We start from the raw sequence: 27,935 nt of genomic DNA on the forward strand, positions 1-27,935 counted from the left end.
TGTGGCTGATTGGCTGTGTGTTTTTTTAACTGCTACTGAAAAAGTGCAAGTATGAAAATATTTGGATTTTCTCTCTTTAATTTTCATCAGTATTAATAGCTATGTCAGAACAATGAGAACTGCACATGCAAACAAGAACATTACATGATTGTTGTAGACAAGTAGTTTTTAAAAGAAGATACTTTCATTAGGTCTGTCATGAGTTTATTTTTAGCATGAGCTAAGTAATTGTAGAAGTAGTTACAGCATCCAGACCAACATGGAGTCCTGCCAAAGGGAACTGAATTCCCCTTGTATCATCAGCTGAAGTTCTTTGGGAGAAAGAGAGACTGCATCTTTCACAAAATTCCATATACTGTACAGTCACACATGTCACTTCTTGCAGCTGACCTGGAGACAGAGCTGCTTCTGTTTTCTGCATCGCTTCATGTCACACCACTATGCTTTGCAGCAGCTATGAGTTTTGCAACAGCATTTAGCATATCAGTATCGGTAACACGGGCAGCGCCCAATTAATGGAGCAGAAAGCCCAAGGTATGGTTTAATGTCACACAAGTGTTTATACAAGTGACTGGTCTCTTAGATATTTGTTTTTCTCTGCCAGTCTCCATTTTTTTATCTTTGTTTTGGTGGGTTTTAGGTAGAAGATGGTCATTAGAAATATTTGCTACCCTTTGCATGGTAGGAATGTTGGAGCTTGGAAAAGATACATGCAGTTACATCTGAAATTTAACAGTCACTGCTGTTTGCAACAGAAAATAGGTAGTCACCTGTCACTCTCAAGATATACATGAAACAGATGTGCTTATGTACCATGTGTGATTTAGGGAAGGGATGGAAGAAAAGGAATTATCTTGTGTTTGGCATTTATTAAGCCAATTTATGCTGTGCTTTCTTGTTTCTGGTTTAATCCTTTTGATCAAAAATTAGGATTATAATAACATTGCACACTTTAAGGTCGTTTCTAATTTAGGATGTGGAGTACAAATCAATGTATATTTCGTTACAAAAATAACTTGATGTGTTACCAGTGGTTTTTTAAATGAAAAAGTATATGACAGAATCAGGTTTTTACTGTTCTTTTTGCAAAATATGGCATAAAATACCTATACTTATAATTCTCAATGACTTTACCATCTCAAAATTGCACCTAACTTGGAAATCTGGGTGTTTATGTCCAACTAGAGACTCATTCTTTAGCAGCATTAAAAGACAGGCTTATGAAAGTTCTTAAATACTGCCCATAAATTCAAGTGATATTCTGTATTACAGAAGGGATATTCTGAAGATCTGGGACATCAAACCCAGTGTTGTATCACTGCTTTTCCAAGTCAGTGTTTCAGAAGCTGATGATTCCAGCTACAAGTATTCAAACTTTTCAAAATCTGGTCACTTCAATCAGGAGGCAGTTTAGTGCTCTGTGCTTAGAAACAGACAAGATCCTGGGTTTAACAGAGGTAATTAAAATAAAAGCTTGTCTTAACTTTTAACATGTTTAAAATTATAGAAACAAATACTGAAAACAAAAAAAGGAAGAAATAAAGGCATAAAGATAAATATTTCAGCATCCTTATATGTTATGTCTTAAATGTAGCACATCACGTTTTGGAAGCAGCCTGAATTCTGTCATTTATTATTTTCTTTTCTCAAATTGTAAGCTAGTATCTCTGTCATGTGCAGCAAATTCATCTCATATATGTACACATATAATCATTATGACACTCATATAGAGCCCGAAACTTCTTAACCTAAAAAAACCTTTACAATTGCAGAACTCACGTATATTTTATAGGTCTAATATCTCAACTATGGACGCTCAAGAAAACTGATCTGCTTTTATCTGCCTTCTCCTAAACGCCACTGCTACTAGAATCAACACTTCCATTTTTCATGTCATTGTCAGGCAGAATGCCCACTATAAACTGCCTTTTCATCAATTCTCTGCCATTAGACAAGTCAGACTTTTTGCCTGGCATTAATTATAGCACCTCTTTAAAGGTGGTGCTAAGAACTTTTCTATAAGCTGGATCAACCTAAGAACTGGCCATACTTTTTTTACTCTGGTTTTTGATAGAAAAAAAAAAAAAGGCATTTTGCACACCCTGGACTAGCAAAGGTATAAATTTTAAAATAGAATTTACAACCACATCTTAGCAGCTCCTAAAAATGGGAGCTGTTTCTGAGAAATTCTGTATTTATGGTAATCATTAATGACCTTTAACTCAATAATAATTCGACCAATTTCCTTCATATTGTATTTTGCAGTAATACAAACAGTTGGGTGCCATCTCACAGTGAGTTCATTGCTGCAAAAGAACAAATGTAAATACTTGATAACTGTATATAGCCACAGAGCTCAGAGTTGAATTCTTTTCCTTCTCTAAGCGCATCAGACCTTCTCCTGTGAACTATGAAAATATCATACTTGTGATGAGCTGTAACAGAGCACTCCAAGATGCAGGCAGCAGAGAGAAAATTGCTCTGTATATGATAATATCTATGCAAAAATTGGGACAATAAAAAAACATTTAATTTTAGAGCTAGGCAGTTTAGAGGAATGTTAGAAAGGTAAGCATACGATTCACAATGGATCGCAGACAGATATGAATGTCTAATTCCCTTAAACACTTTTAAACTTTTTGTTGTTGTTGTTTAATCCCAGTTGAAGTGAGAGGTCATATACTTAAAATTTTTACGCTTTAACGTCTATGGAAGTGATATTACACATTTCAGCTCATGTATTAATCATACATCTTTACACTGCATAGCTGTAACTCCAGGAAATGAGTGCTACTTTAAAAATCTATCAACAACAAATAAACTCTTTGTTCTTCTCTGAGTATACAGCCCTTTCTAGGAATTCAGAATGACCATGTCTCTCTGTTTGCCTCCAGGTTTAAGGTAGGTTTCATTTTACCTGCAGATAACCATCTAATAGTGAGTCACCTACTCTAAGCTAATCAGCTAAGATCCCTCTATAAGCATTAGAGATATACAAGATAATTCATCCCATTTGGGCATCTAGTTTTAGGTAAGTACTACATCTGGAATTTACTTTCTCCAATAACTATAAGGCAAGGTAGATGACCAGCAAGATGTTCACTGTAATAGCTAAAGCTAAGTAAGATTCATTGCATCAGAAGTGAATTACATGGAATTACCATCTCCTGATAAATAACAAAAAATCACTCTAATGCCAGCACCATTAACCTCCTGAGGAACAAAATAAAACAAGCTCCACCTTCACCCTTCCCCACAAGAAAACCCTCCGAAATGATCCATCTCTAAAAGTCACTGTAGTTAAACAGTGAAGACACGTTTTCTGTCTCTGTGGCTTGAGGTTGAGAGCTGGAGTACTAGGTCACCAACTACTAACAAGCAAGTTCCTCAGTAGGAGGAAAACATACTGGAACAAATGGTCTCTAAAACTAAAGGAAAAGCACAACTGTCTACTGCCCTGCTTAGATACCAGAGAATTAAAAAGTCTGTGATGTCAACCTAACTGTCCATATCTCCCCTAGAGAAGAGGTCCTGTTTTTATGGTTCATTTTCACACATCAGGGGAACTAGTTCATTTCCAATTAGAGTATGCTGTTAAACCATCAACAGATAAAACTTTTTCACAGTTCCTTCAATGGCCCATTAAAAATACTTTCTTTCATCTGTCTGTACTAATATGTGACTAGAGTAAGTCTGAAATTTTAGGAACACTGATATTACTGCAATGCTGCAGAAAAGATCCTGAGGATTTCTGTACACATATTTAATATAGCTTTCTCAGAAGGATGAAGCTCATAAAAATGCCATTTTGAAAGAGATTGGAATGCATATAAACCTTTCAAGAACTGGCAAAATTTAAAAAAGAGTGTTTCTACCTTTCAGAAAATATCTTAACAGTTTGGTTATGCTATGTTTTTCATCAGGGACTTGAGAAAAAGTAAAAGAATAGGCAAATTAAACCTGTGCAAAGTACACTTTTACTGGTGTGGGATTTCAGATGTGACAATATAATTGCTACAGTCTAATAATGTGACTTGAAGAATCATTTACTGGCCAGTATTTGCATGAACAGCACATAGAACATTCTTGAAGTGCTACCATCAACTGTTTGTGAAACCATTCATTCTATTATAGGTGTTAGGGCTTGTGAATTAAGACCACACAAAAGCCTAGATAAACTACAATTGTTGCTAAGTATTGCTCTCACATGGTGAATTTGGAATACTGAATTTTATAAATTCAAAAAAATCTATTCCGAAGTTTAAAAGTCAGCTGTCAAGGTTCAACTAATTAACTATGGAAAGACTATGATTTCCAAAAGTTTCATTTAAAGAAAGGAAAATTAAAAAATATGGCCAAGAACAGATTATCAGAAACAAATTCCTTGTAGGATACATTAACCTCAAATAATCTTATAAGAAAAAAAAAAAAAGCTTTGGCACTGGAAACAGTTCAAACCAGCCTGGGCAAAGCATTACACAGTGAATTATGGGGAATATTTTTAGCAATGGGCTACATTAATATCTTTTCTTTTTTCTTTTTTTTTTAATAAGTTCATGTTCACAAGGTATTTGTTTATTTCTGTTAAAAGGTTTTCATATTTTTATAGATTCATAGAATCATAGAATAGTTTGAGTTGGAAGGGACCTTCAAAGGTCTTCTAGTCCAACCCATCATGCAATGAGCAGGAACATCTTCAACTAGATCAGGTTGCTCAGAGCCCCATCCAGCCTGGCCTGGAATGTCTCCAGGGATGGGACATCTACCACCTCTCTGAGCAACCTGTGCCAGCATTTTACCATCGTCATTGTAAAAAATGTCTTTCTCATGTCTAGCCTGCAACTCCCCTCTTTTTGTTTAAAACCGTTACCCCTTGTCCTGTCATAACATGCCCTGCTAAAAAGTCTGCCCCCATCTTTCTTATAGGTTCCTTTTAAGTACTGAAGTATTTTTGTAAACACTTTAGGTGCTTTTATAAATAAAAAGGCATTTCATTGTGGTTCTGCACACATCTGTATTTCTTTTTAAAAACTCAGGAATGAAATTACAGCCCCATATTAATCAATCAGATTTCAGGGATCCTATTATTTCTCAGTAAGACAACAGTAAATGACTTTGCAAGGCTTCTGCTTTCAAGAATTCCCATAAAAAGCAGGCTATTTTCCTTTTTTGTCTTTTTAATCAAAATCTTTGTTGCAGCACAATTCTGAAGATTTCTAGCAATTTTTGGTGTACTCCATACTGTTTGAGTAAAATTAGAGAAAAATAAAAGCAAAAGTTATCTATTTGACAGGTATCTCTCCTAAAAAAAAAAAAAAAATCTTAACATCAACATGACTACAAAGAAAAAGACAGGGAAAGTGAGAAAGAGAAAGAAGGGAGGGAGAAAGAAATACAATATTTAAATATTCTTGAAAAATTATACCCAGAAATAATTGTCATATTAGGGAAAGATGTATTCTAAAATGTATGAAAAAAGAACTTAAACATTAATCAGATTTATGAATATTAAGCTAATAGAATATTCATATTTTTTTTCTCAGAATTACAAGAACAAGTATCACATTTTCAGAAATGATTCAATGCAACTCCATTTTATGTAGGCGTTCATACCTGAAACTATAATAAAGCCAAATGTTTTTACTGTCTCTAACTTCTTTTTAATTAAACATTAAATGCAGAAATGAAATGAAACATCTCTCCCCTTTATCATCCTGCCACTTAATATCTAACTCAAGCATCTTTTGTGTCTTTTCTTGAAAAGCTTAATTCCAAGTATTCACCCTTCCCCCATGAAACAAAGATCTTATATAATGGCAATCACTTTTCAAGACAAAAGAATTGTACTCTGCCAAATCTAGTTTTGAAAGAGCAGACAATTGTCTCCATTTTATTAGGAACAGTTTGTGTTCAACATAGTACATTTTTTCACAAAGACTCCTCTGTATAAGAATGCAAGTGTATCCACTTAGCCTGATGTAGTAGTGTTTGATTTCACCAGACTTCATTAAAAAAATGCATTAGCCAAACAGCAAAAAAAGGGGGCATAAATTTCTAAGAAGTTATTCTACATTTTTGAAGGACAAAATTAAATGGTCTGTTTTAACAAATCTTGTCCTAATATGTGCTCTCCACTCTTATTCTTTTGAAAATGTTTTTGAGATAGTAATTTCTATGACATGCATATTTGGGAAATTTCACAGTAGCTGCAAAATGTGCATTTTGGTGTTACAAGATGTACAGTGTGTTTATGTGAATTTCTGGCATATGCAAACCTTCTTCAAAAGCACATTAAAAACACAGGGCAACAAAACTAGTCAGATCCACGAGGCATTATCATTCACTAGGCTCCTGTACTCTTTCTGGAAGAGTGTTGGTGGCTCATGCTTTCTCTTTCTCTTGAACGATAGAAGCAATACTGTGAGGAAAAGAGGTCCTGAGCTATTCAGTCAAATCCACAAAGTGAATTCTGGAAAGTGAAACTCTGGGGACAGAGAATACCATCCTTTTGGGTAAGTGAAGGAATGTAAATTCTCCCCATATAAATGCCTAGTCCATGTACTATTTTCTCTTAACAAGTACTATATTTGTTATCAAGAGAAATTATTATTGTTTTATTGCTTAAGCATTCACATTAAGATACTGCAGATATTTCAGTTGTGTTAGTACTATTGGTTTACTTAAAACAATTATTTCTTCAATTTTTCATGAGAGTGTACTCTGCAATGCACAAGGCACAAAAGAAGACAGAAGCCCAGACTGTAGGGATTTAACACAGGGCTAAGACTTGAAGCTACAAGGACCAGTCAGGCTTCCTCTCACCTCATTGCTGGCTGCACCAAGCCTGAAGGCTGAAGAAGCATTTAAGGTCGCTATAGAGAAACATATTTTTAAATGACCTTGATGAAAAAGTAGATTTGAAAAACACTCAAAAGATGGGATGAGGCCAGACAGTGATTAGATTTTTTTTTTTTTTTAAATAAATATTGAATCCTTTCAGGAACAGTTTGCTGCTTCATCAGCAGGGAAGTCAGCTTAACAAAAACCTTCATTCCTCTGCCAGAGCAGACGCAGGTTATGTGTTTAAATACAGATTTCTCTCTCTAAGAAAGATGGGACTAGGAATAAGTGTGGGAGCTGAACCCAAATCTTCCTTCTACTGAAGGGGGAATCAAGAAGGTTTTCCATTCAAACTCATATTGCTGTTTTTTCATAATGGTTTCAGGTTTCTGAGTCTCATTTTATTTTGTGCTGGTAAGCACCTAATGAAATCAGCACAGTCTGGGAAGAGAATATGGAAAGTTGTCAAATGGGACTAGAAAAACATAATTGTAATATGAACTTTTGAGATGTACTACTTTTTGGAAAAGTTGCAAGATCAGAACATAGGAAGAGATGCCAAACATCACATCACATAAAGAGCTCAAGCTGAAAGTACAATAGATCTGCTTCTGCAATCACAGCGTCAATGAATACACATAATGAAATTCATGACACATTATTGCATTGCTCTGTGTTGCTTCTATTCATTTTAAGGTGATGAACACATTTGAAATAATTCACAACTTGTCAGATACCTGTGAGCTGTGCAGTTAAACTGCTGCTTTAAGAAGCATTCGTGATGGTCTTACAAGAGAGCTCGATACAACTTAAAACAAAATAAAGATGGAAGTATGGTAAAACAGAACACTAACTACTTCACCTGAATTTGCTAGTACAGTTGCATCCAATATATTTACACTGCTCACCAATGATATGTACTTATTGAAGCTACTCTGTCAATAAAAACCACATTAAGAACCTTTTGAAAGAGCTTCCCTGTCAATTAGGCTGCAGATACATTCTATTGCTCCAGTTTTCCTGTCAATTTAATATACTGGATCATATTAACAGTACTGGCTTGTCAATAAGGCAAATCCGAATCCTATTAATGGAGTTATACAGCCAATATAATCGGCTTCCTATTTATCAAGCTCCTCAGTATTTGGAAAAGCGGTGAAATGGGATTATAAGGCTAGGTTATATACATCTGTCTCTATATTACATAAATATTTAAGGAAATGTATCCTGTTGTGTAAAGAAACTCGTTTAATTACTTTTTTTCACATTACATAAACTTCAGATGACAGAATGGTATAATCATTTACCATTGCTGAGAAAACATTGAATCATCCTCATTTATCACATTATTTCCTGCTTGCTCTAAGTAACACTGTTATTTTATGAGACAGTCTACTCGTGTGCCACACCTATAGAAGTGCTAAGAGATGTATGCACTCCAACCCATCTGTGCAAGATAATATCTGCTTCACAAAATAAAAAGAAAGAGATATAACACATTTTAGGAACAAAATATGAAGCACTCCACAATTTCAATGCTTATTTAGTCCTTGTACTGTGTTGTATAATCTTGGTGGAATTAAAACTTGTAAGTATAATTCTAAGGTAACAGAAACGCCTGGAAATAATTAATAAGAGGCAGCAGATCATGTATAAAAAAGCACAAGTTCAGCAAGCTTTCTGTTTAATAGAAGTCTTAATGAAGTTGAACATTAGTTGCTTTTAACCACATTCAATATTAAATAACTACTTTGACTGGATTAGCAGAATATACAACAGACCATTAAACCTGATTATATTGAAAAAAAATAAACCAAAACAAAACCTTTTGCTAAAAAAAAAAAAAAGAAAAGTAATTGCATTAAAAGGTACTGGGTATTCTCTTATCAAATTAACTCTCTAGTTCTAACTTGAAAAAATGGATTTACAAAAACATGGTCCAAAATGACAGTTAAAGGTCAATGAATCAAGTTGCCAATTATATTTTCTGGTAGCAGATGGGTGCAATGAAACCTAATGATTGAATTTGAAACGCTTTAATGCACCTTTTATTTCTGGCTCCCACCAAGTTGAGTCTGCCTTAGTATTCCTAACAGATATGTTTACTGCATAACAGACTCAACTACAATCAGGTAACTAGAATGAAAACTGCACTTATCACAATACCTAGCTTATTCTAAAAATATAATACCAAGAACTCAAAATAACAATGTATTTGTGAGTGTATCTTTGATAGTATTAAGTGGCTTTTTTGAGTTTTCATTCCAATTCATGTGGTAAATATGAAGTCTGGAAATTAAGATATTAAAATTAGAGACAAACTTAAGTAATAATGCCTTGCAATTAAAGGAAATTATTGAATATTTGCTATAATCTTAAAAATATTTTTCTCTCTGTGTTTAGAAGCTTTTTTTCTGTATGGAAACAACCTTGTCTTTTTGTCTTTTTTTTTTTTTTTTTTTTTTTTTTTTAATGCACACAGGTTCTACAGGGCATTTGTGAGCTCCTGGCATTTTATTTTTAATTTTGAGATATTTCTCAAAACTCTTACTCAGCAGGAATTCCCAGTGAAGTCACTAAGTGTTGTAGAATTTGTCTTATTCTTACCACTGCTGTTTTCCTGTTTCTAGGAGCAACATGTAACAAATGTTTTTTTGAACAGATAAAAGCTTATAAACATTGCAGTACTGTATGGTGGAGAAGGAGATCAAATTGTGGCCTTTGAACACTGACAAATTGTTTCGTACTCGCAATATTTAGTAAGGGGAAACAGTCTGTGTTAAGTTTGTGTTAAGTTTGTGTTACCATTTATCTACTATGTTTACCTTCTTCTGTCCAACCCGTACTCTCACTAAAGACAACAATAAAACTCCCACAAGCCATGCCCTGAGGTTCGCTGAAATCAATGGATGTTTTCAAATTGTTTTCAATAGCCCTTGGATCAGTCTGCTTACTTCAATTAAGGGATAAGCGAGTCCTTACATAGCATGATACATTCCCACAGATACGTATGTTGTATGCTGAAGAAAGCTGCAAAGGAGCAGGAAGATTACAATAGTGATAGAAAATGAGAAGAAACTCTTAAAAGTTACATTCCTTTATCCCAGCATATGGTCTTCTCTACGGATGGAATTTAAACAGATTTGTAATGGCAGTGGCAGGGAAAGGTGATTAGTTAGGCAGCAAACACTGGATGTGGCACTAGAGTCCAGTTCTATGTTTCTTCCCTACAGAGTGAAAAAATAAGCAATGAAGTTAAAGCAGGACTTGATTCTGAAGCCACACTGCCTGCACAGAAAACACACATAAAGAGGAATCCCAAAGCTTTCTTCCTATGTGACTGTCAGAAGAATAGAGATAAAGCTAGATCACCTTCTTTCCTGTAAAGCTGCAACCTTATCCCTTTCCTCTTCCTAAAATCCTTCCCCAGAAAAGCAATGATTTACTTAAACTCCTTAGGAATTAGAAAGAAAATCACAGATGTTAAAACTTGCATTATTACCTTCCATCTAATTTCTTATTTTGGTCATGCAACTGTTTATTTCAATATTTTGTTAAAAATCCCCAAGAGATTCTATGAACATTTTATGACCAGATAAAAAGCCCTACTTTCACACAAATACCTTGGCATAATTTTTTCCTCTTAACACTAGAAAAAGACACACCACTAAATATGCTACCAAAATAATGGCTGAATTTACAACAGAATTGTAGATCATCAAAATTTACAGCCTCACATTCCCGTGCAAGGAGATTTTCAACTGTAAAATGGTGATGAGTTGATTTATTATTTGTGACATAAGATAAATAATTTAGGGTTGCGCAAATTTAGCAAGAGGTTCTGTCCCTAACTATATTTGAAAGCCATAACAGTCATGCGTCTATGATGAGGTGCTGCATAAAACGGAAAGCTTCATCGAATACACCGTGAATATAGTCACGGTGGTCAAGTAGGCTTGGATAGAAAAAAATAAAACCTTTCAGCTATAAGGCTTTGTATAACCATCCACAACTCTGTCACTTCAGTGTTAACCTATTGCAATGTCTTCATACAGGACTCTATCTTAAAGTTGATTCAGAACAAACAAAAAAAATAGTTAACTTACTCAATAGGATCACCTAATCCAGAACACAACACTCACTTATATAGGGATCTCCACAGGTAATCTGTAAACTCAAAGGTATTTAAAGGGCTGACTTTGACCTGTAAATTCTTAACTGCCTGGGATTAAAAAAAAAAAAGAAAAAAGAGAGTTCTGGATTACCCCTCTCATTACAGCTTGCCATATCAAGAGTGTGAAATCAGAATTTACTGTTAAGACAAGGAAGATCTACGTAAGAAATGTTCTCTGCACAGATTCCAGGATTAGGAAAAGTCTTTTATTCTGTTCCAAACCAGTGTTGGTTTGTCAACATCTAGGACACTGCTGCAAGTTTCACCAAGGGTAGAGAGACTGAACAGAATGCTAATATTTGACTGAGGGGTTAGTTTCAGTGCTTAGATTATGGGTTTGCCTCTAATTAGCAGGATGCTCATTTGGCATGTAAGCACTTTTTTTCCTAAGAGAATGCATGCAATGGCAACTGAAGGATGCATTTATAATATGTATGGATTTATTTATTTATTTGTTTATTTATTTTTAGTCATGAACTTTCAAAGAAAATATCTAATGCAACCTTCTCTAAATAATGTCGACTTCACAAAAGTACCAAAGCCAACAGTCAGAAGAAGTGTGTGTGTGTGTAAGTCTCTTTCAAAATCAGAAATGAAACGAAAATACAACAGGTACAGTGCCAGAAATTCCAAATAAAAACTCATGCAAACGGGAAAAAAATAACTTGTTAAGATCATTCACACTGCTCTTCCTGAATATTCAAACTGGATATATCCATTATCGTGGATAATATGTAACACAGACTAATGCTGCTCCCTGCAGGTAGATCACGAGCCCACATGAAGCCACGTCGACTTCCAACTTCACTGGAATTCAACATGGAGATGAGTGCTTAGCTGCGGATAGTAATATCCAGGAGTGGAGCCTTTACCTGCAATTCTTCTACACATGTGCCCTCAAAATTTGTTTTCAAGTAGAAGAGCTCATTAGGAAATTAATTAGATTATTTCTATGGAGAATTATTAATTTACATGATTTCAGGGCCATCTTAATTTACTGGTGCTTCTTTGTAAATAAACACACCATTGTGCCATTGGGAATAAAACAAAAGCCATACAATATTAAGGGACTACTATTTGGCCTTCAGTTCACATGCAATCTTGTTAATTTCACCATAAATTCCTAAGAATGAGTAAACTTGGGGGTTTTGATTGTTTTCGTTTAAATCTTCTCAGTAAGAAAGTATAAAATGCCCATCTAAAATATTCTAAAATCAAGAGTAAACTCATTCACTTTCCATGAAAATAGAATTAGGATCTTACTCCTAGGACCTTATGTATCAAACTTCAGTGTACAGACTTTCCAAGCTAATGGTATAGAGCCCTATTCCTCAATATTTGTAAGAGGATTGCAGCTTTAACCTTAACCACAGCATAACAAACAGCACCAATATAATGATAATCCAAGCTACCAGCAACCTTAAGAATGTGCAAGGAATAGACAGATACTGGCAGGGATTAATCTGCCATTTTCACACATCTGCCCAAGGGAGGTATTGTAATTGCAAAAATTTACTCTTAGACTGCTGAGACTCATAGTAATTATGTTTCTTTTTTAATAGAAATAGCCACAGGTAGTAACAAATTGGGTTTTGAGATGGGGAACTGGGCATGCATTCTAACCCAAATTACTACGTAATTGTCTTCATTATAAAATACTATAGAAAACCTATGGCTCCAAATTTAAATCAGAACAAAACCTTTCCTTTAAATAAAGTCTTCTCCTCCCACAGCTTTTCAACATGTATGCCTATTTCTTCATCTACTGGTATCAGCAAGACCAGTATGACTGCAAGCAATTTAACTATCTAAAGATATTTGCCAATACTAAGCAAAATTCCCAAAGCTTACATTTGCTTAATAGACACAGCTTTCTTGTACTTTACTTTCATGCAAGTAAAGTAGACTAACAAGTAGGTCAAAATCTGGAAATCTAGTTACTTGTTCCTAAGGTTCCTTTGACAGTATCAGGGGATGAAGAAGAGTGTGTGTGTGGTCTACATATCTTTTAAATGAACTGAAATTAAAGTTTCCTTCAAAATTCTAGAAGCCTGTTTGAAATGAATGAGCACTGCAAAGTACTTAAAATGAATTATTTCACGCTTGAAGGAATTATTATTTAATTACCATCACATTATTGAGATAATGAGATGTATACTGTTGGGAAAGATCATGTATAGGTGGCCAAAGAAAAAATAATAAAATAAATTCAACCAGTTACTTCTGCCCCTTGCAATACTATGTCCTATTAAGCCTGAAACGAAGCTACAGGTGTTGTAAACAGACAAAAGGTATTTACAGACTTAGACAAAATCAAGACTATGCATTAAAAGAAATAACATAAACCAGTTTGTTTTCCCCCTTTTTTTCAGCCAGTGGCTACAAAGCTGTCACTGATACTTTCCTTGCTTGGAGATATGAGATGCAAATTATCGTGTGTTTTTTAATACCTGACACAGCTGATGGAAGCAATTGAGTGATGATTATTCTCATATGTCACATGACTTATACCTCCTTTTCATCATTGCCCTCAATCCTGAAGTCTGATAGCAGGATACACAGTTTTAAGCAAGATGTATAACTTCTACCATGAAGTGGAAAATGAGATCCTTCCTTACCTATAGTCTTGCCTCAGGAAAAAAATGACAACAGCATTTGTCTCTAAACTTGATGCTTTCTAGGTTGCAGCAAAAGCTGCGGATTGACAGCATCTTCCAAAACAATGTTACACAGCTAGGTACAGATCGTACACAATATATATATTAAAAAAAAAAGATTCACATTGGTTGTTAATAATGCCTTTTATCCAGCAAGATAGTTCTTTCGAATCCATGCTGCTCTCTTGTCTGTGTATCTACCCATACGTATTTGTACAAAGAATTATGTTATTTGGCACGTATTCTAGAAATCCAAATGGTTTTAAGGCTTTGTGGCTGCCATTTTTTAAAGGCTTTTAGATTCCTTGTTTCCCAAGCACTCTAAATTCCGCTATATTCTTATTGTCATTTGATCCACTGAAATGATGAAGAGATCAGAAAAGAACACACTTGGTACTTTACAGCTGTGACTGGATAATCTTGCTTATGATCATCAAAGCAGGATTGTTTTTATGATCTTCAAATCTGCATATCAAATTACACAAGTCTATGCGAAAAAGCAAAAATATCAAATATTCAGACATCAGGACTATCTCAATAGAGCACTAGAGAATGCATTTGGAGGCTAAGTGAAACGAACAGCTTTTGCAGCTCTGCAGAGTTTTTAAAGCAAAGGAGAGAAGCAACAGGGAGTAGTTCAGCTAACACAGACTAACAGATTCTGGACCGAATCCTGCACATGCTTACACACATCAGCAACTTCTCTCCTGTAAACCATCTATTTAATTCAAAGGTTTTATTGACCTAAATTAAAATATTTACTGAATAAGTGTTTTAAGGAATCATGCCTTGAAAGACATAATACTAATAGAAGTATACATATTAAAGACATCATCCTACTCTTTCTAGATTTGTGGAAAAATAGCCTTTTCCTCAATACCGACAGGAACAAAGGCTACGTGCTGAATATTAGATGCATTATTAAAACAATGTTCTGTTCTTTGTCACCTTTAAAATTTTATAGAATTTAAATATTTTCATTAAGAATTAATGAAAATTTGTTTAGCCCACTTCAGCTCACTTTTTTTTTTAAACTAAGTTGTAACTAAACAATCTTAACTATAAGTGGTTGCTTAGCAATCAGCAAAGAACAAGACAGAAATATCATAAGTAAAGAAACTGACTGACATGTTCTGTGTTTGAATCATGGCATTCATTAACAACAACAAAATAACATGAACAGAAGTTCGAAACAAAATTCTATTAATAAAAGAATACATATAACTGTCTTTAGAAACAAATTATGCATTTAAAAGCTACAAGTTGTGATTCACATGTCTGCTCTGTATAAAAAATCCTTTCACTATTATTAAAAATACATTAAAATCCTTCAAATTTTGATGAACCCATTATTTACCTTTTGTTTTTAATTCAATTGTCAAGTGTGCTTCCAATGATTTTAAAAACAGTATATATCTACAAAGCAAGCAAGAGTTTATAGCTTTGAAGACTTGAAATTGATTTTTAATGCACCAGCTTTCAAACACTACAAAGGCTGTTCTCTGCTGATAAAGACAGTAAACAAGAAATTGTTCTTTAAATGTTCCCTTTAATGTTTTTCTTTAATTAAAAATCAATCAAAAACCATTGCAACATTAAAAAATTTTAATTTAAGACATTAAAAAATGTTCAATGTTTTTGTCACACAATGCATTCAAACTAGAATGACAGCTTATGATGTTACTTTTCTTTACTTGTATTAGTTTAGACTTTCTTTGCACTGTAAACATTGTTAATTAAGAAATAAAAACACATAAAAGTAGTTTACCACTGAACACAGCTATTTTTACTGAGTAGAAATGTTAAAAATATTATAAAATAAAACTAGATGTTAAAAAAATACTGAAGTAAAATGCTTTTTTAATACCTTTAGATTATTTTAATATATTCCTTTCCTCTAATCAGACCAAAGCCTATTTATGTAGATTAGTTACATCTAGAGTCTCATTCATCCAACCTGTATTTATCCTTTGATCACAAAGCTTGTTAACTTAAATGGTCTTTTATTGTTATGATTCGTTTTCCCATAATTATGCAGCTTAACTGCCTGATTTTTTTTAATAAATATATGTAAACGCGCCAATCATATTCAGCAGTGTTATGCTGGATGCTCAATGAACTGTAAGAGCCATTTCAATACAATAAAACTGCCTGGAAGTCTTCCAGGGCAAGGACTGCAAATACCAGTAATCATAGTGTCACTAGAACTAGTACAGGCAAATACAAGCATGTCACACATACATCAATAGATGGTCTGAAACACTGCCTGAAACTAATTTCACATGTCTATTACTGCAAGAACTTACAATGCATCGATCAGAGGTCCCACCCACACAGCTCAAACTGTGTGTTTGTATCTTGTAACGAGGCTTTTCCTTTCCCCTTTAGAGTCCTCCTTTGGTGTGCCATGGAGATGGCAGCATCCAATGACCCAACAGGGAACAGGATGTGATTAGAAACATTTCTATTATGGGTAAAAGCATTTTATGAACAAGAGGAACTCTGATCTGATACATATATCACAAAGCCAATAGAAAGGTCCATGGCTAAAATAAAATACTGTTTACTTGAAGGATTTTACTTGCCTATATCACTTATGATGTACTAAATCGCAAATAGACCTGCATGAGAGTGATTATCTTGAGGGCTGAAAGAGGAAATAATCCCTCACTGCATCAAAGTGAGATGCAATTTGATCTTTATGCTGTCCTCTACAAGTAACACTGATAATTTGCTGAAATTACATACCAATACCTTTATATTAGAGGGACTCCTCAATTTTGAGGACAAAACACCAGACCAAAAAAGGATCTATCTTCTAAACTCAAGTGAGATGAATTCATCTTCTGCTATTCTTTCTGTACAGGTGATACGATGAACTAGTGGAGGCAATTCAGTAGCAGAAAGAGATGCTTCTCGTGTGACCTTAATAAATAGGAATTATATCAGCAGCCTTTGGGATTTAGCTAGAAAATATATGACTGCAGAAGGAAGTTATTTAAAGCACTGACTAATATCCTAATTAATACGGAAAATTGACATGAATTTGCTTGTTCTTGAATGTAGTACTTAATACTGAGCATTTTATCTAAAATACTTAAAAAATTATCTATTTCCTTTTTTCTCATAGCATTTATAGTAATGAATCCAGAATCTTATTCTGTTAAAATAAATAAATAAATAAATGTTTACAGCAGACTAACAAACAAGGTTGCACTAAAAAGAGTATGACAAATATACTACTAGGGCTTAGAATGCACCCTGGCTAAGATTTATGGCAGGCTGTACACGACTCCGTTTCATCTCATCATATCAGCAGAAGCAGCAACAACCAGTTAATCTCCTGTTGCCCTGTTAAAAACATAACGAATGAAACACTTAAACTCAAGGAACTTTTCCCCAAACCCAGTTTGCCACTGTCTTCCTAGTACCTTTTTCTGTTTGTTTTTGTTTGTTTGGGGTTTTTTTCTATTTAGATAAGAGCCTGAAGTCCCCTAAGAGTTTCACTTGTTTCGTACATTTTTGAACCCTTTAGCACTAATTTCACCACTTCTCTTCTTACAGCTGAAGCAGAGATACAATTGACAGTATAAAGCTCTCAGGCTGGCTGCTGCAAAAATTTGTCCGAACTGCTCTGTTCTGACCTTTTGACATCAAAGGATTGCTTCTATACTTTTAAAGATAAAAACAGGGCTGTGTTTCTGCTCCAGTCAACAAATCATTGTGCAAGTTCTTTTCACCGAAAATTCTTACCTGTTGGAAAATACTAATATTAGTGTCAAAATATCTTTTATTTACATGTGCAGGCACTCCTCAGTTTTGAAGAGGTATCTCAAGACCTTTGCCACGCATCCTATGTTTTCTTCAGAAAAAAACCCAACAATCCATATACATACACTTTTTATATGTAGAATGAGTGTCTTGCATATTGAACCGAAAACTAATTTGACAAGGCATATTAACTTTTGTAGGAACAACAACCAACCAAACAAAAAACTAAGCAGGATCTTTAAAATCATATGTGAAAATATTATCAATATGTTAACACTTCCTGAGGAAGAAGTAGAGTGAAAAGAAAAAATGCTGGGGGAGGGCAGGGAGGGGAGAAAAAATGTCTATTTTCATTTAAAAACAACATCCCAACTGTTTTACTGTCAAAGGTTGTGACTCAGGAAGAAATTATCTTTAATGACATTTTTTTTCCTCATTAGTGAAGCCAGGTTGTATTTCTGCTTTCTTAATACCAAGTAATATTTGCAAATATTTACATGTGTCTAATGATACTTTTACACATAACAGTATTTGCTGAATTTTAAGAATAATATTGTATTATGCACGCTTTCAAAAATATATGAAAATATGTGCTCAACAATATGTTCAAAAGAGTCTTTGATTTCTTCTTTCAGCTGCACACCTGATTGTGTTACAGTTCACATCATAGTTAAAAAATCTTCTAAATTCCAGTCTCCTTAGTTGTTTGTAAAGAAGCTGTAAGAATACCTCACAAAAGGCTGAAATCTAAAAATAAAGAGTCAAATCATGCTAAGCTGCACTCTGTAAGGTTTTTAGTCACAATTTACTCTTGAACCACTTAAATCATTGATGAAGTCAAAATTATGCTATTGACTGAAATGTGAGTAAGAACAGTCCTTTTCATCAATGTGGGTCATCAAAATTACACTGGTAATCACAAATTTGTGTGAATTTTCCCATATAAGATCAGGTAGTGACAGTGAGCACCAGGATGAAGAAAGCTGAGATAACTTTTAAGAGCCATTGAGAGCCACGATCTGGTAAATCCTGCATTACTTGCTTCATGTCCTACTGCACTGGCTTTTTTCAAATCTTATACTTTATAAAACAGCAAGTTCTGCAGAGACATTATTATTCTTAGTCTATTAGTTAATGAGAATTTCCATTCTGGCAATATCATTTTCTTTCTCATAATATCATTATTCTACTTCAGACTCCTAAGATGTCTTTATTGTGTTTCTTGTTCTACATTATCGCATTTCATCCTGGAAAATTCTTCAGATCTCACATGGGCCTATATATCAGGAATGAACCTTTTGGAATAATAATGCTATAAACCATACCGGCAAGGAACTCAAGATCAAGACCAGAGCAGGTGTAACACAGAATAGGAGCCCAATTCTGCTCACTCTGCCTATTCCAGCAGCCAGAGAGGATGCCACAGTGAGCAGTATGTTGCCAGATCTGGTCCTAAAATATACGTACTTTGTGTCACAGTACTATGCAGTATATCTTGGCAAAAAATGTAATAATGCTTTATAGAAATATAGAAAAGATCCTGTCCTGAAATTTTTACACAGTCAACCTTGGTATTGACTTTATCGAATATGTAAAACTAAAGCTACAGAATGACGTAACTCAAAATCTTACTAACTGCAGACTATATTACACAATGCAAACATTCACAGGAGCTATTTTGAAAGACATCTAGCCTTGTAATACTGTAAAAACTACCATAATGCATCTTAGCCAGGTAGTTCTGAAGTTTTGTCTGATGACAATTTGATGTCCTTAGATACAGCCCCAGAATATGCAGCTGCAAATTTTGGGGAATAATAGAGAACGAATCTGCAAACTTGCAAATGTGTAGAACCGCCTCTCTTGGTGCAAAATGTTAACTTTTACTAGCTCTAGTGAGAGACAATAATATTCCTTATTTGCAGCAGAAGATACAGAAATAAAAAACTAATACCTCTGTTTTCAGGTAGGAATTTAAAACACTGAGAACAAATACAACTTCTGTGAGGAAATCTGCTTCTCCTTATACTGCAGTAGCTGCAGACTTCTTTTTGTAATCTTGAAATTTCTGACCTGAAGTTGCTCAAAGTACGGAGCAGTATATCCAAAGACAGAGCAACATTAATATAGCTTATGTTTTTTTATTTCCCCTGAAGACTCTATCTTCTTAGGTACTACTAGATACCTGGTGACGGAGCTGCAGTGGGACTTGACAGTAATCTGTTGACACATCATACACATCAGGTGCCTGAAGTATTAAGAATAATCTGTACTTTACCTTCAAATGCTACAGGACTACCTAGTACAGCAGCTATGGTGATTCACAGCTTGAGAACTACTTGCAACACAGTCAATCTTTTTTAACCTTTGTTTAGCAAAAAGCTGAGACCACCGTTCTATTTATTCACTCCCATCTCATTCCTGATATATTTACAGACCTCTCCAGGTTACACCACAAATATAACAATAATCTCTAGGATGATCAACATGCCTAGCATAGGTAGATCATTTTCTACACTACTGTTATGTCACTTTGTCCTAGGAACCTATTTCTAGAATCTATTTGTTTAAAGAAATTTTTGGTTTCCCTTTATCCATCTACTTTTTTATGTGTTGGAAACCTGCAAGAAGAAATTGCGACTTGTTCGCCCAGGGAAAGGTGAACTGATTAACTCAGAACTTTTTGGTAGGAGAGGTACAAACATATATGCGCATGTTTGTACATGATATTTCTTTTTCTAATGTTTACTCTTCAAAATAAAGAAAAATCCTGTTTCTCTTACTCAGTTGAGTAGTTCAGCTTGATTTACTCACCAGAATGAGACAAACAGAATTTGCCCAGTAGTCTTTACAGCTCTTTCAGAGCCACATAGATTTTCCATTTTCTCCTGCCTTTCTCTTTTCTTCTCCCCAATAAAAATGAATTGTTTGGACCCTAAGTGATTCGAAAGTCACATGGAATTTTGAATCTGGCAATGAAAATTATATACCACTGGCCTATATTTAGATATTTTTAACTGACTCACGATTGAAAGCATTTTTTAAAGTGTATTTAGAATACAATTGCTGAAATTAAAAGCAATGAAACATGCTAAAGTGTAGCTTTTCTGACTTTCCAGTATGCTAATAAACACTGTTCTTCATTCACATCAACCTCATGTGTGCATAAAAGCACAAATGGCCTATTTTCAAAGGCGATAAGAACTTGCAAATCTCTTGCACCAAGAAAAACTGAAGATATACTGCATCTTTGCTTATCCATCTAAAATTATATATATATATATATAAATGTATACAAGTTGTTGGGATTTTTGGGGTTTTTTTTTTGTATTGAAGAAGTTCATGGATTCATACAACTAACGCAAACAACCATGACATATAGTTGGATGCTACAAAGTACTGAGTAAACACACAAGTTGTTAAACTGTGTGACTAACGTATAACAGAAGTCACTTGAAGAGAGGTAAGGTGACACCACTCTTACACATACCAGATAATATTTTCTTCAGCTGCTGGTCATTTTGGGTCAGTCTGGAACCCATCAGCACTAAGTAACACTTTACTCCACAGGTATTCATTGATATAAATTGGGCTATCTGCAGAATAAAATACTCTTCATGAGAAATAAGGGAATCATAAGGCATATTGACTTTACTGGCTCTTACTGCAAAGCAAAAATGTGTTATGCACTCCTAATAAGAGTGATAGGATTTGGATCTTACTGAGAAAGAAATTATTTATTTGATTTTAAATATTTATAGACTCAATTGGATGTACTAGGTAATAATATAATATTTAGTATGTATATATGTATTCATGGATACATAAGTATGTATATATATATATATATAAAAAACCATACAGTTTTAATAACAGGCTCCTGCCAGAGAATTCTGCCATTAAACACTTGCAAGAAAATGAGAGTGAAGAGAACCAGTACCATTGTATGAAATAGATAGTGCAAGATTATTGTGGGTCATTAATAATCTGGAAAAACTAAAACGAATATTTGCTAGAGAACATTTACACAGTCATTTACCCTTCCCTTACTGAGGTAAAAAAGAAGACTGCTTTTCTGAATTGACTAATGAAAGGAGATGGTGAAGCAGCTGTTTGGATTCTGTGTCTTTTTTCCATTGGCTATACCTTTGATTCCTAACTGTGCGATTTGCTTTTCCAGACATAGGTTTCCTGGAGTGATTAAGGATACAGTAGATCCAGAGAGAGGGCTGATCCTTTACTATTTCCTCCTAAGTTTGCTGTTTGTATTTTACATGAGGCAGAAGTACAGGAACAGACACAAAGTAGTATCTACATTCTAAATGCAAATTTTATATAAAATTTACTCCAGGGATGTGGAGATGGAGAATACAAAATGTATTTTAGTAATGTAAAATTAGAGTGAAGAAGATCAGATTTTCTCATCTAGCTACTTTAAGTCTAGGCCTTTCCTAAACAGGAACCAACTGCTCTCGTTTCATACTGTGTATTTGTTTTGTCAATACAACTACAAAATATAGTATCAATAAGTATGTTTGAACAGGTTGTTCACTAGGGAGAAATGAAGGTTTCCTAATCTACTGGTTGGACCATCTATACATCCAAAACATGCTGTGTAGATGTTCAGGGAAAGTAAACACAATATTAGATATACCAGTATGTGTTATGAGGGGTTATGATTAACATTTCCCACAATTGTCATAATGAAAACTGTTATAGAAACCACAACACGCCTTTTTAAGGGAGGAAATTCCTCTTTTAGCTTTATATAGATCTCGGAAAAAAATCATGATTGATATTATACAGTGAACACTGTAAAAAAAGGAATCATATTTTCCATAGGGATTTTACACTACAATTGAATCTTTACTACTCAGTAGCATCAATACATGAATTAATTGCTTTATATAGACATTACATGGTTGTAGTAAAGTATAATTTTCTGTCTTTTAGTAACTATTACACTTGTCAGTAGGAAAAAAAAAATGTGGGTTTTTTTTAGCATTCTGACAACTCCATTTTACAGTAAAAAGTTGACATTACTTAAACAAGTGTCATTGAAAGTTATTTGGTTTTTAAAGCATGAATAATAAAGCAAATTATCTCTGGTTGTGCCCTAACCTAAACTCTTTACTGAAGTGTCACTTTTTGTTAAAATCAATTTCAGATTTTAAGTATTGCTCCGCTCACCTAATTGATAACAACACAAATCCATGATAGGCATAAAATGAAATTGTTTCTGTGACACAACTCAATAGTGAGTTGAGGATTAGTTCACAGTGACCTTGTACAGACAGCTGTTTTCCTTATTTTTCTTTTTTTTTTTCCCCCCAGTTATAAATATTCAATTTACAGGCTGTCAGTTACTGGAATTTTGGTTACTTAACCTGACAATTACCAATGGCCTCTTCTATTTTGTTTAAAACATTAGATACAGCTGGCAACTAGAAAATTCAGTGTTCACAGATGGCAGGGCATGATAACTCAAAGGTATAATGAATTTTCTTTTGGTACATCAAGTGTCTACAGTGCAACTTCTTTCCCACTAGCTTCATACACAAAATGAGTCTGTGTCACTTCTGATACACTCAGCTCACTCCCCTATGACTCAGAACAGCATATTAGGAGAACCATAGGATAAAACAGATATGACATTTCAAGTATATTTATTAGTCATTATCCAGAGCCTGCTTTCAATTCAAACGTTAAAAATCACTTTGGAACATACCTGTAGTATTTGAACATTAAGTTGCATTAATCATGGAGTAATACTTTAAATTAAATCAACTGGAGCCAAATTCTGCCCTTGCCTTCACTCTGCGAGTTCATCGCTCTGGAATACATCTTCTGAGTTTGGATTTTAAACTATCTGCTAAAAATTAAGTCATTCTTTGATTAGCACCCTGTATCCAATGGTCCAAATTCTGCCATTTCTCAGATTCACAAAAGTTTGTAGAGGACAGTGTGCAGAATGCAGCCCAGCTGTAATTTCCAAATGAGCTTTGGCAGAAGAAAAAGCATGTAAGTCTCTTAGTATAAGCAATCATCAATATCTACTCAGGCTACTGGAAATCTGACCAGTTGTTTTACTGTTTTATGACAGGATGTGAGTTTTGTTAACATTTGGGGTAGAAGGGAATGACCACACACATTTTCTTTCTATTTGACTAAGCAAAATTTTAAGTGCCAAAGGTTTGGTTGTTTATGGGAAGAGGAGGAGGCAATGGGGCCCCAATGATATTGTTCTGTGTCAAGAAAAAAAAAAAGTATCTGTATTCTAAAGAAGGAAATTATAAAAATTAAAAACACACATGTTGGAAAGCTAGCTCATATTTACATACAGGGTTGGAGGGCTATAATACACTGCTGCAATAGATGTCCTCAGTGTGTAGAGTTTTTCCCACATCCTACTAGTTACTGCAGATGACATGATTGCTTCAGAAACACCTTCCCCCTTCTCCACCCCAAACCAAAGCAAAATGAAACCTGTGGAAGCACCCACCTCTGACTGATGATGTTCTGCGAAAATACCCCAGCGTGCCCCTAACCTACTAAATGCCTGTCTGTGCTCTCACATGCACCTCTTTTGTACTGATGTAACTCTGTCTCAGTGGGCACTTACTTTTGAATCACATGGGAAACACCAGTGTGACAGCAGAACCAGACCCACCAGATGTGGTCTGGTTCCACTTTAAGTCCACCTCTCTTTAGTGACATGTGTTGGTCCCTTCAGTGGTGCCTTACAGCAGATTTCACTGCAGACAAAAGGTAAAGTTAAACCAGAGTCTAAAGTGAGGTCCAGGGTATTCTAAAAGTCTCCTACCTGAATTATGGACATCCGGCTCGGGGGAGCCTCGCTGGCGTTAGTCCCTTGCCCTGTGAAGCTGGTGTGGCAGCCCACATGTCCCTGGGGTACAGTCAGGTTGTTGGAGGCGGGCTTCAGGTACATCACCTCAGACCTGGGAGAGCTGAGGGGCAGGCGGGTCTGGTAGTCAAAGTACATGGGTGAGGTGGCCAGGGATGGGCTGCTCACCACGTTCATGACATTGAGGGGGCCTCGGCTGTCCTCGCCCTCACTGGGCACCAGCATAATGTCATTCTTGCTGATCTTCTTCTTCTTGCCCTTGCCCCCTCCACTGCCACTGCCTCCTCCTCCCCCGCCACTGCCTCCCCCTCCTCCCAGCTGAGGGTGGCTATACTCAGCAATGCGACAATTATAGGTGCGGATCTCCTTGTTCTCTCGCTTGCACTTCACGGCAATAGTGATCATGGCAGCCAGCAAGATGATGGAGACAGTGCTCAGCGTCACGATCAGGGGCAGTGACAAGTCCCAGTGTGGTCGCCGATGCTGCTCACCATTCACCTGTGGCTCACCAGCCTCGGGCAGGGGCCCTGCCAAGGCCCTGACAATGAGCTTGGCCACTGCAGAGAGGCTGGGCTTGCCGTGGTCACTGACTTTTACCACCAGTTCAGCCACAGGGCTGAGCTCCTCCCAGTAGGGGTGCAAGGTGCGTATCTCACCGCTAGTGGGGTCCATCTCAAACAGGTGCTCCTCATTGCCTTCCACAATTTCATACGTGAGGCGCCCACTCTCCCCAAAGTCACTGTCCAGGGCACGGACGGTGCCCACGGGGTAGCCCACCCCAGCATTGCGTGGCACCTGCAGCTCGGCAGTGTCATTGATGAGGGCAGGCAGGACAATGAGGGGTGCATTGTCATTGACATCGAGCACCGTGACACGTACCGTGGCGTTGCTTTCACGGTGGGGTGAACCCGAGTCTTTGGCTAGCACGCGAAACTCAAAGTGTTTTGTCTGCTCGTAGTTGAAGCTCCTCAGGGCATAGATAGCACCATTGGTGGGATTGACAGAGACATAGGTGTAGATGGAAACATCACCCACATGCCCGGGCAGAATGGAGTAAGAGACTGTCCCATTTTGGCCCAGGTCAGGGTCTTGGGCCAAGACGGAGCCCAGGTACTCTCCAGGGATGTTGTTCTCAGGCACCTGTAACACGTAGAGGTTCTTGCTGAAGCGAGGTGGGTTGTCGTTCTCATCGAGAATCCGGACAGAAAATGACTTGGTGGAGTTGAGTGGAGGGTTGCCTCCATCACGTGCCACAATGGTCACATTGTACTCATCCTGTGCCTCGCGGTCCAGGGGTCGGTCAGTGACCACTGTGTAGAAGTTATCATAGTTCTCCTCCAGGGTGAAAGGAATAGCTCCAGGCCCACCGCCACCACCCAGCACCCGGCACTGGAGCTGACCGTTCTTGCCTGAGTCACGGTCAGTGACTCGCACCAGGGCAATGACAGTTCCTGGTGGGGCAGCCTCACTCAGTGCTCCCTGGCGAACGGAGACAAAGCCAATGGTGGGCGCATTGTCGTTGCGGTCAATGAGGCGGACGGTGACCTTGCAGTGAGCAGGGATGGGATTGGGCCCCAGGTCCCGAGCCTGGACATCAATCTCGATGAGGCCACTCTCCTCATAGTCCAGATTGCCCTTGACACGGATGAGGCCACTCTGTGGGTCGATGCTAAACAGGTCGCGGACACGCTCAGGCGCGTAGCCACTAAAGGAATAGAGCACCTCTCCATTGGTACCCTCGTCGGCATCAGTGGCATTAAGGTCAATGACAGCAGTACCCAGTGGTGCGTTCTCCGGCAACTCTACCACGTAGGAGGCTGCCTCAAAGACAGGGCTGTTGTCATTGGAGTCAATGAGGCGCACATTGATCTGCACAGTGCCCGAGCGTGGTGGGTCACCACCATCCAGTGCTGTCAGCACTAGGGTGTGGTGACTCTGCTCCTCACGGTCTAATGGCTTCTGGATGACCAGCTCTGGAAACTTCGTGCCATCACCACGGGACTTCACATCAAGAGAGAAGAGGCCGTAGTCATCACGGGTGAGCAGGTAGGTGCGCAGCCCGTTGTCCCCGGCATCCGGGTCGTGGGCACTGGTGAGGGGGAAGCGGGTGCCTGGCGCAGCATTTTCCGAGATGTCCATGTCTACTTGGTCAGAAGGGAACGCCGGTGCGTTGTCATTCAGGTCCTGGATCTCCACCTTGATCATACATATCTCCTGGTCGTTGGCGAACACCTCGAGGGAGAGCTGGCACTTGGCGTTGCGCCGGCACAGCGCCTCGCGGTCGATGCGCTGCTTGGTGTAGAGGAGCCCGCTCTCCCCGTCCACATCCAGGAGGTGAGGGGCCGAGTTCTCCAGCACTCGGAAGGTGGACTTGGGGCCGCGGCCGCCGCCGGGGCCGCCGCCGGGAGCGCCGCGCTCCGCGGGCAGCATCCCGCCTCCCACCGAGCCCGCTGCCAGCCGCGCATCGCGGCCGATGTTCCCGATGACCGTGCCTGCTCCCTGCTCCTCCGGCACCGAGTAATTCAGATTCTTCAGCGACAGGGCGGGAGCCCAGCAGAGGAAGAAGCAACAAATGGAAAGGTACATCCCCGAGCAGGGGTGGGGGTAGCAGCAGCTGCAGCGGCGACCAGGGTTGTCCCCGTCTTCTCTGCCTCCTGCTCTGGGTTTGTTCTTCCTCCTCCTCCGTCGTCTCTCTCTCTTTTTCGATTTTTTTTTTCCTTCTCTCTCCCCACCCCTATATTTCAAGTTCCTGAACCTGTTGCTCTAAAACATCTGCAGAGACACAGGATGAGAGGCAGCAAATGGACCATGCAGCTCAGAGGGAAGGAGCAATCGCAAGGGGGGTGGGGGGGGGCGGCAGAGAGGCGGGGGAGCAGCTTCGGCAGCGTTTCAGCAGGCGCTTGCCGTGCTTGCAGTCCCCTCGCAGTTACTTCGACCGTCCAACTTCGGCAGTGGGAGGATTTAAAAATCAGAAAATTCGCAAAAGATCTTCTCCTCCGGGCAGACGAAGCGATCCCGATCCTTGAATCCCCGCAGATGTACAAAGGATAATAAAAATAACAACAATAATAAAAAATCGGCGGCAGTGGTTGTTTTTCTAAAAACGATCAAAAAGATTATTTTTCAAATACGTGTATTCATACATACATAGGAAAGGAGGGTGGCCATAAGTCTGTCAGCAGGGGTGGAAAAGCTTATTTGCTATTCATCGCTTGTGATGGAGTAGACTGAAGGGGTGGGAGAGAGACAGAAGGGGAAAAAAAGTCTCAGCTTGTTGTTGAAGCCCTCTTCGTGTGCAGTGAGAGTCAGTGAAATGTCTGATTGCACCGCGGGGTTGTTGGTTTTCAGGGAGTGTTTTGCTGCATTTAGAGATCTGATCTTGCATTGCTTGCGGCAGAGAGCTGCATCTCGCTGCCACTGGTATTTCCCCCCTCTCTGTCTCGTACACCCTCACTCTTTCCTTCCCAAATCATAAGGCAAGGGAAGGAGGATTGCAGGGCAAGAGGCAGAAACAAAACACACACAAAAAAAACCTGCAAAAACTAGTGTCCGGATTTGTAGTTTCCTTTCTCTCTCTCTACTACCAGCCTCCCATTCGTCCTTTTGTGGGGGGAAAAAAAAATTAAGA

At 37.4% G+C, this 27,935-nt stretch overlaps 1 protein-coding gene across 1 annotated transcript in view; it reads right to left on the minus strand.

Moving 5' to 3' along the window:
* Positions 1-26,988, minus strand: part of PCDH17 (protocadherin 17) — a 93,203-nt gene extending 66,215 nt beyond the window's left edge. Inside the window, exon 1 of the mRNA XM_065639750.1 lies at positions 24,266-26,988. Coding sequence (XP_065495822.1) covers positions 24,266-26,893 — 2,628 coding nt within the window. The 5' untranslated portion in view covers positions 26,894-26,988. The remainder of the gene's footprint in view (positions 1-24,265) is intronic.
* Positions 26,989-27,935: the final 947 nt, after the last annotated feature.

Source organism: Caloenas nicobarica, chromosome 1 (assembly GCF_036013445.1).
Source record: "Caloenas nicobarica isolate bCalNic1 chromosome 1, bCalNic1.hap1, whole genome shotgun sequence".
NCBI classification, from domain to species: Eukaryota; Metazoa; Chordata; class Aves; order Columbiformes; family Columbidae; genus Caloenas; species Caloenas nicobarica.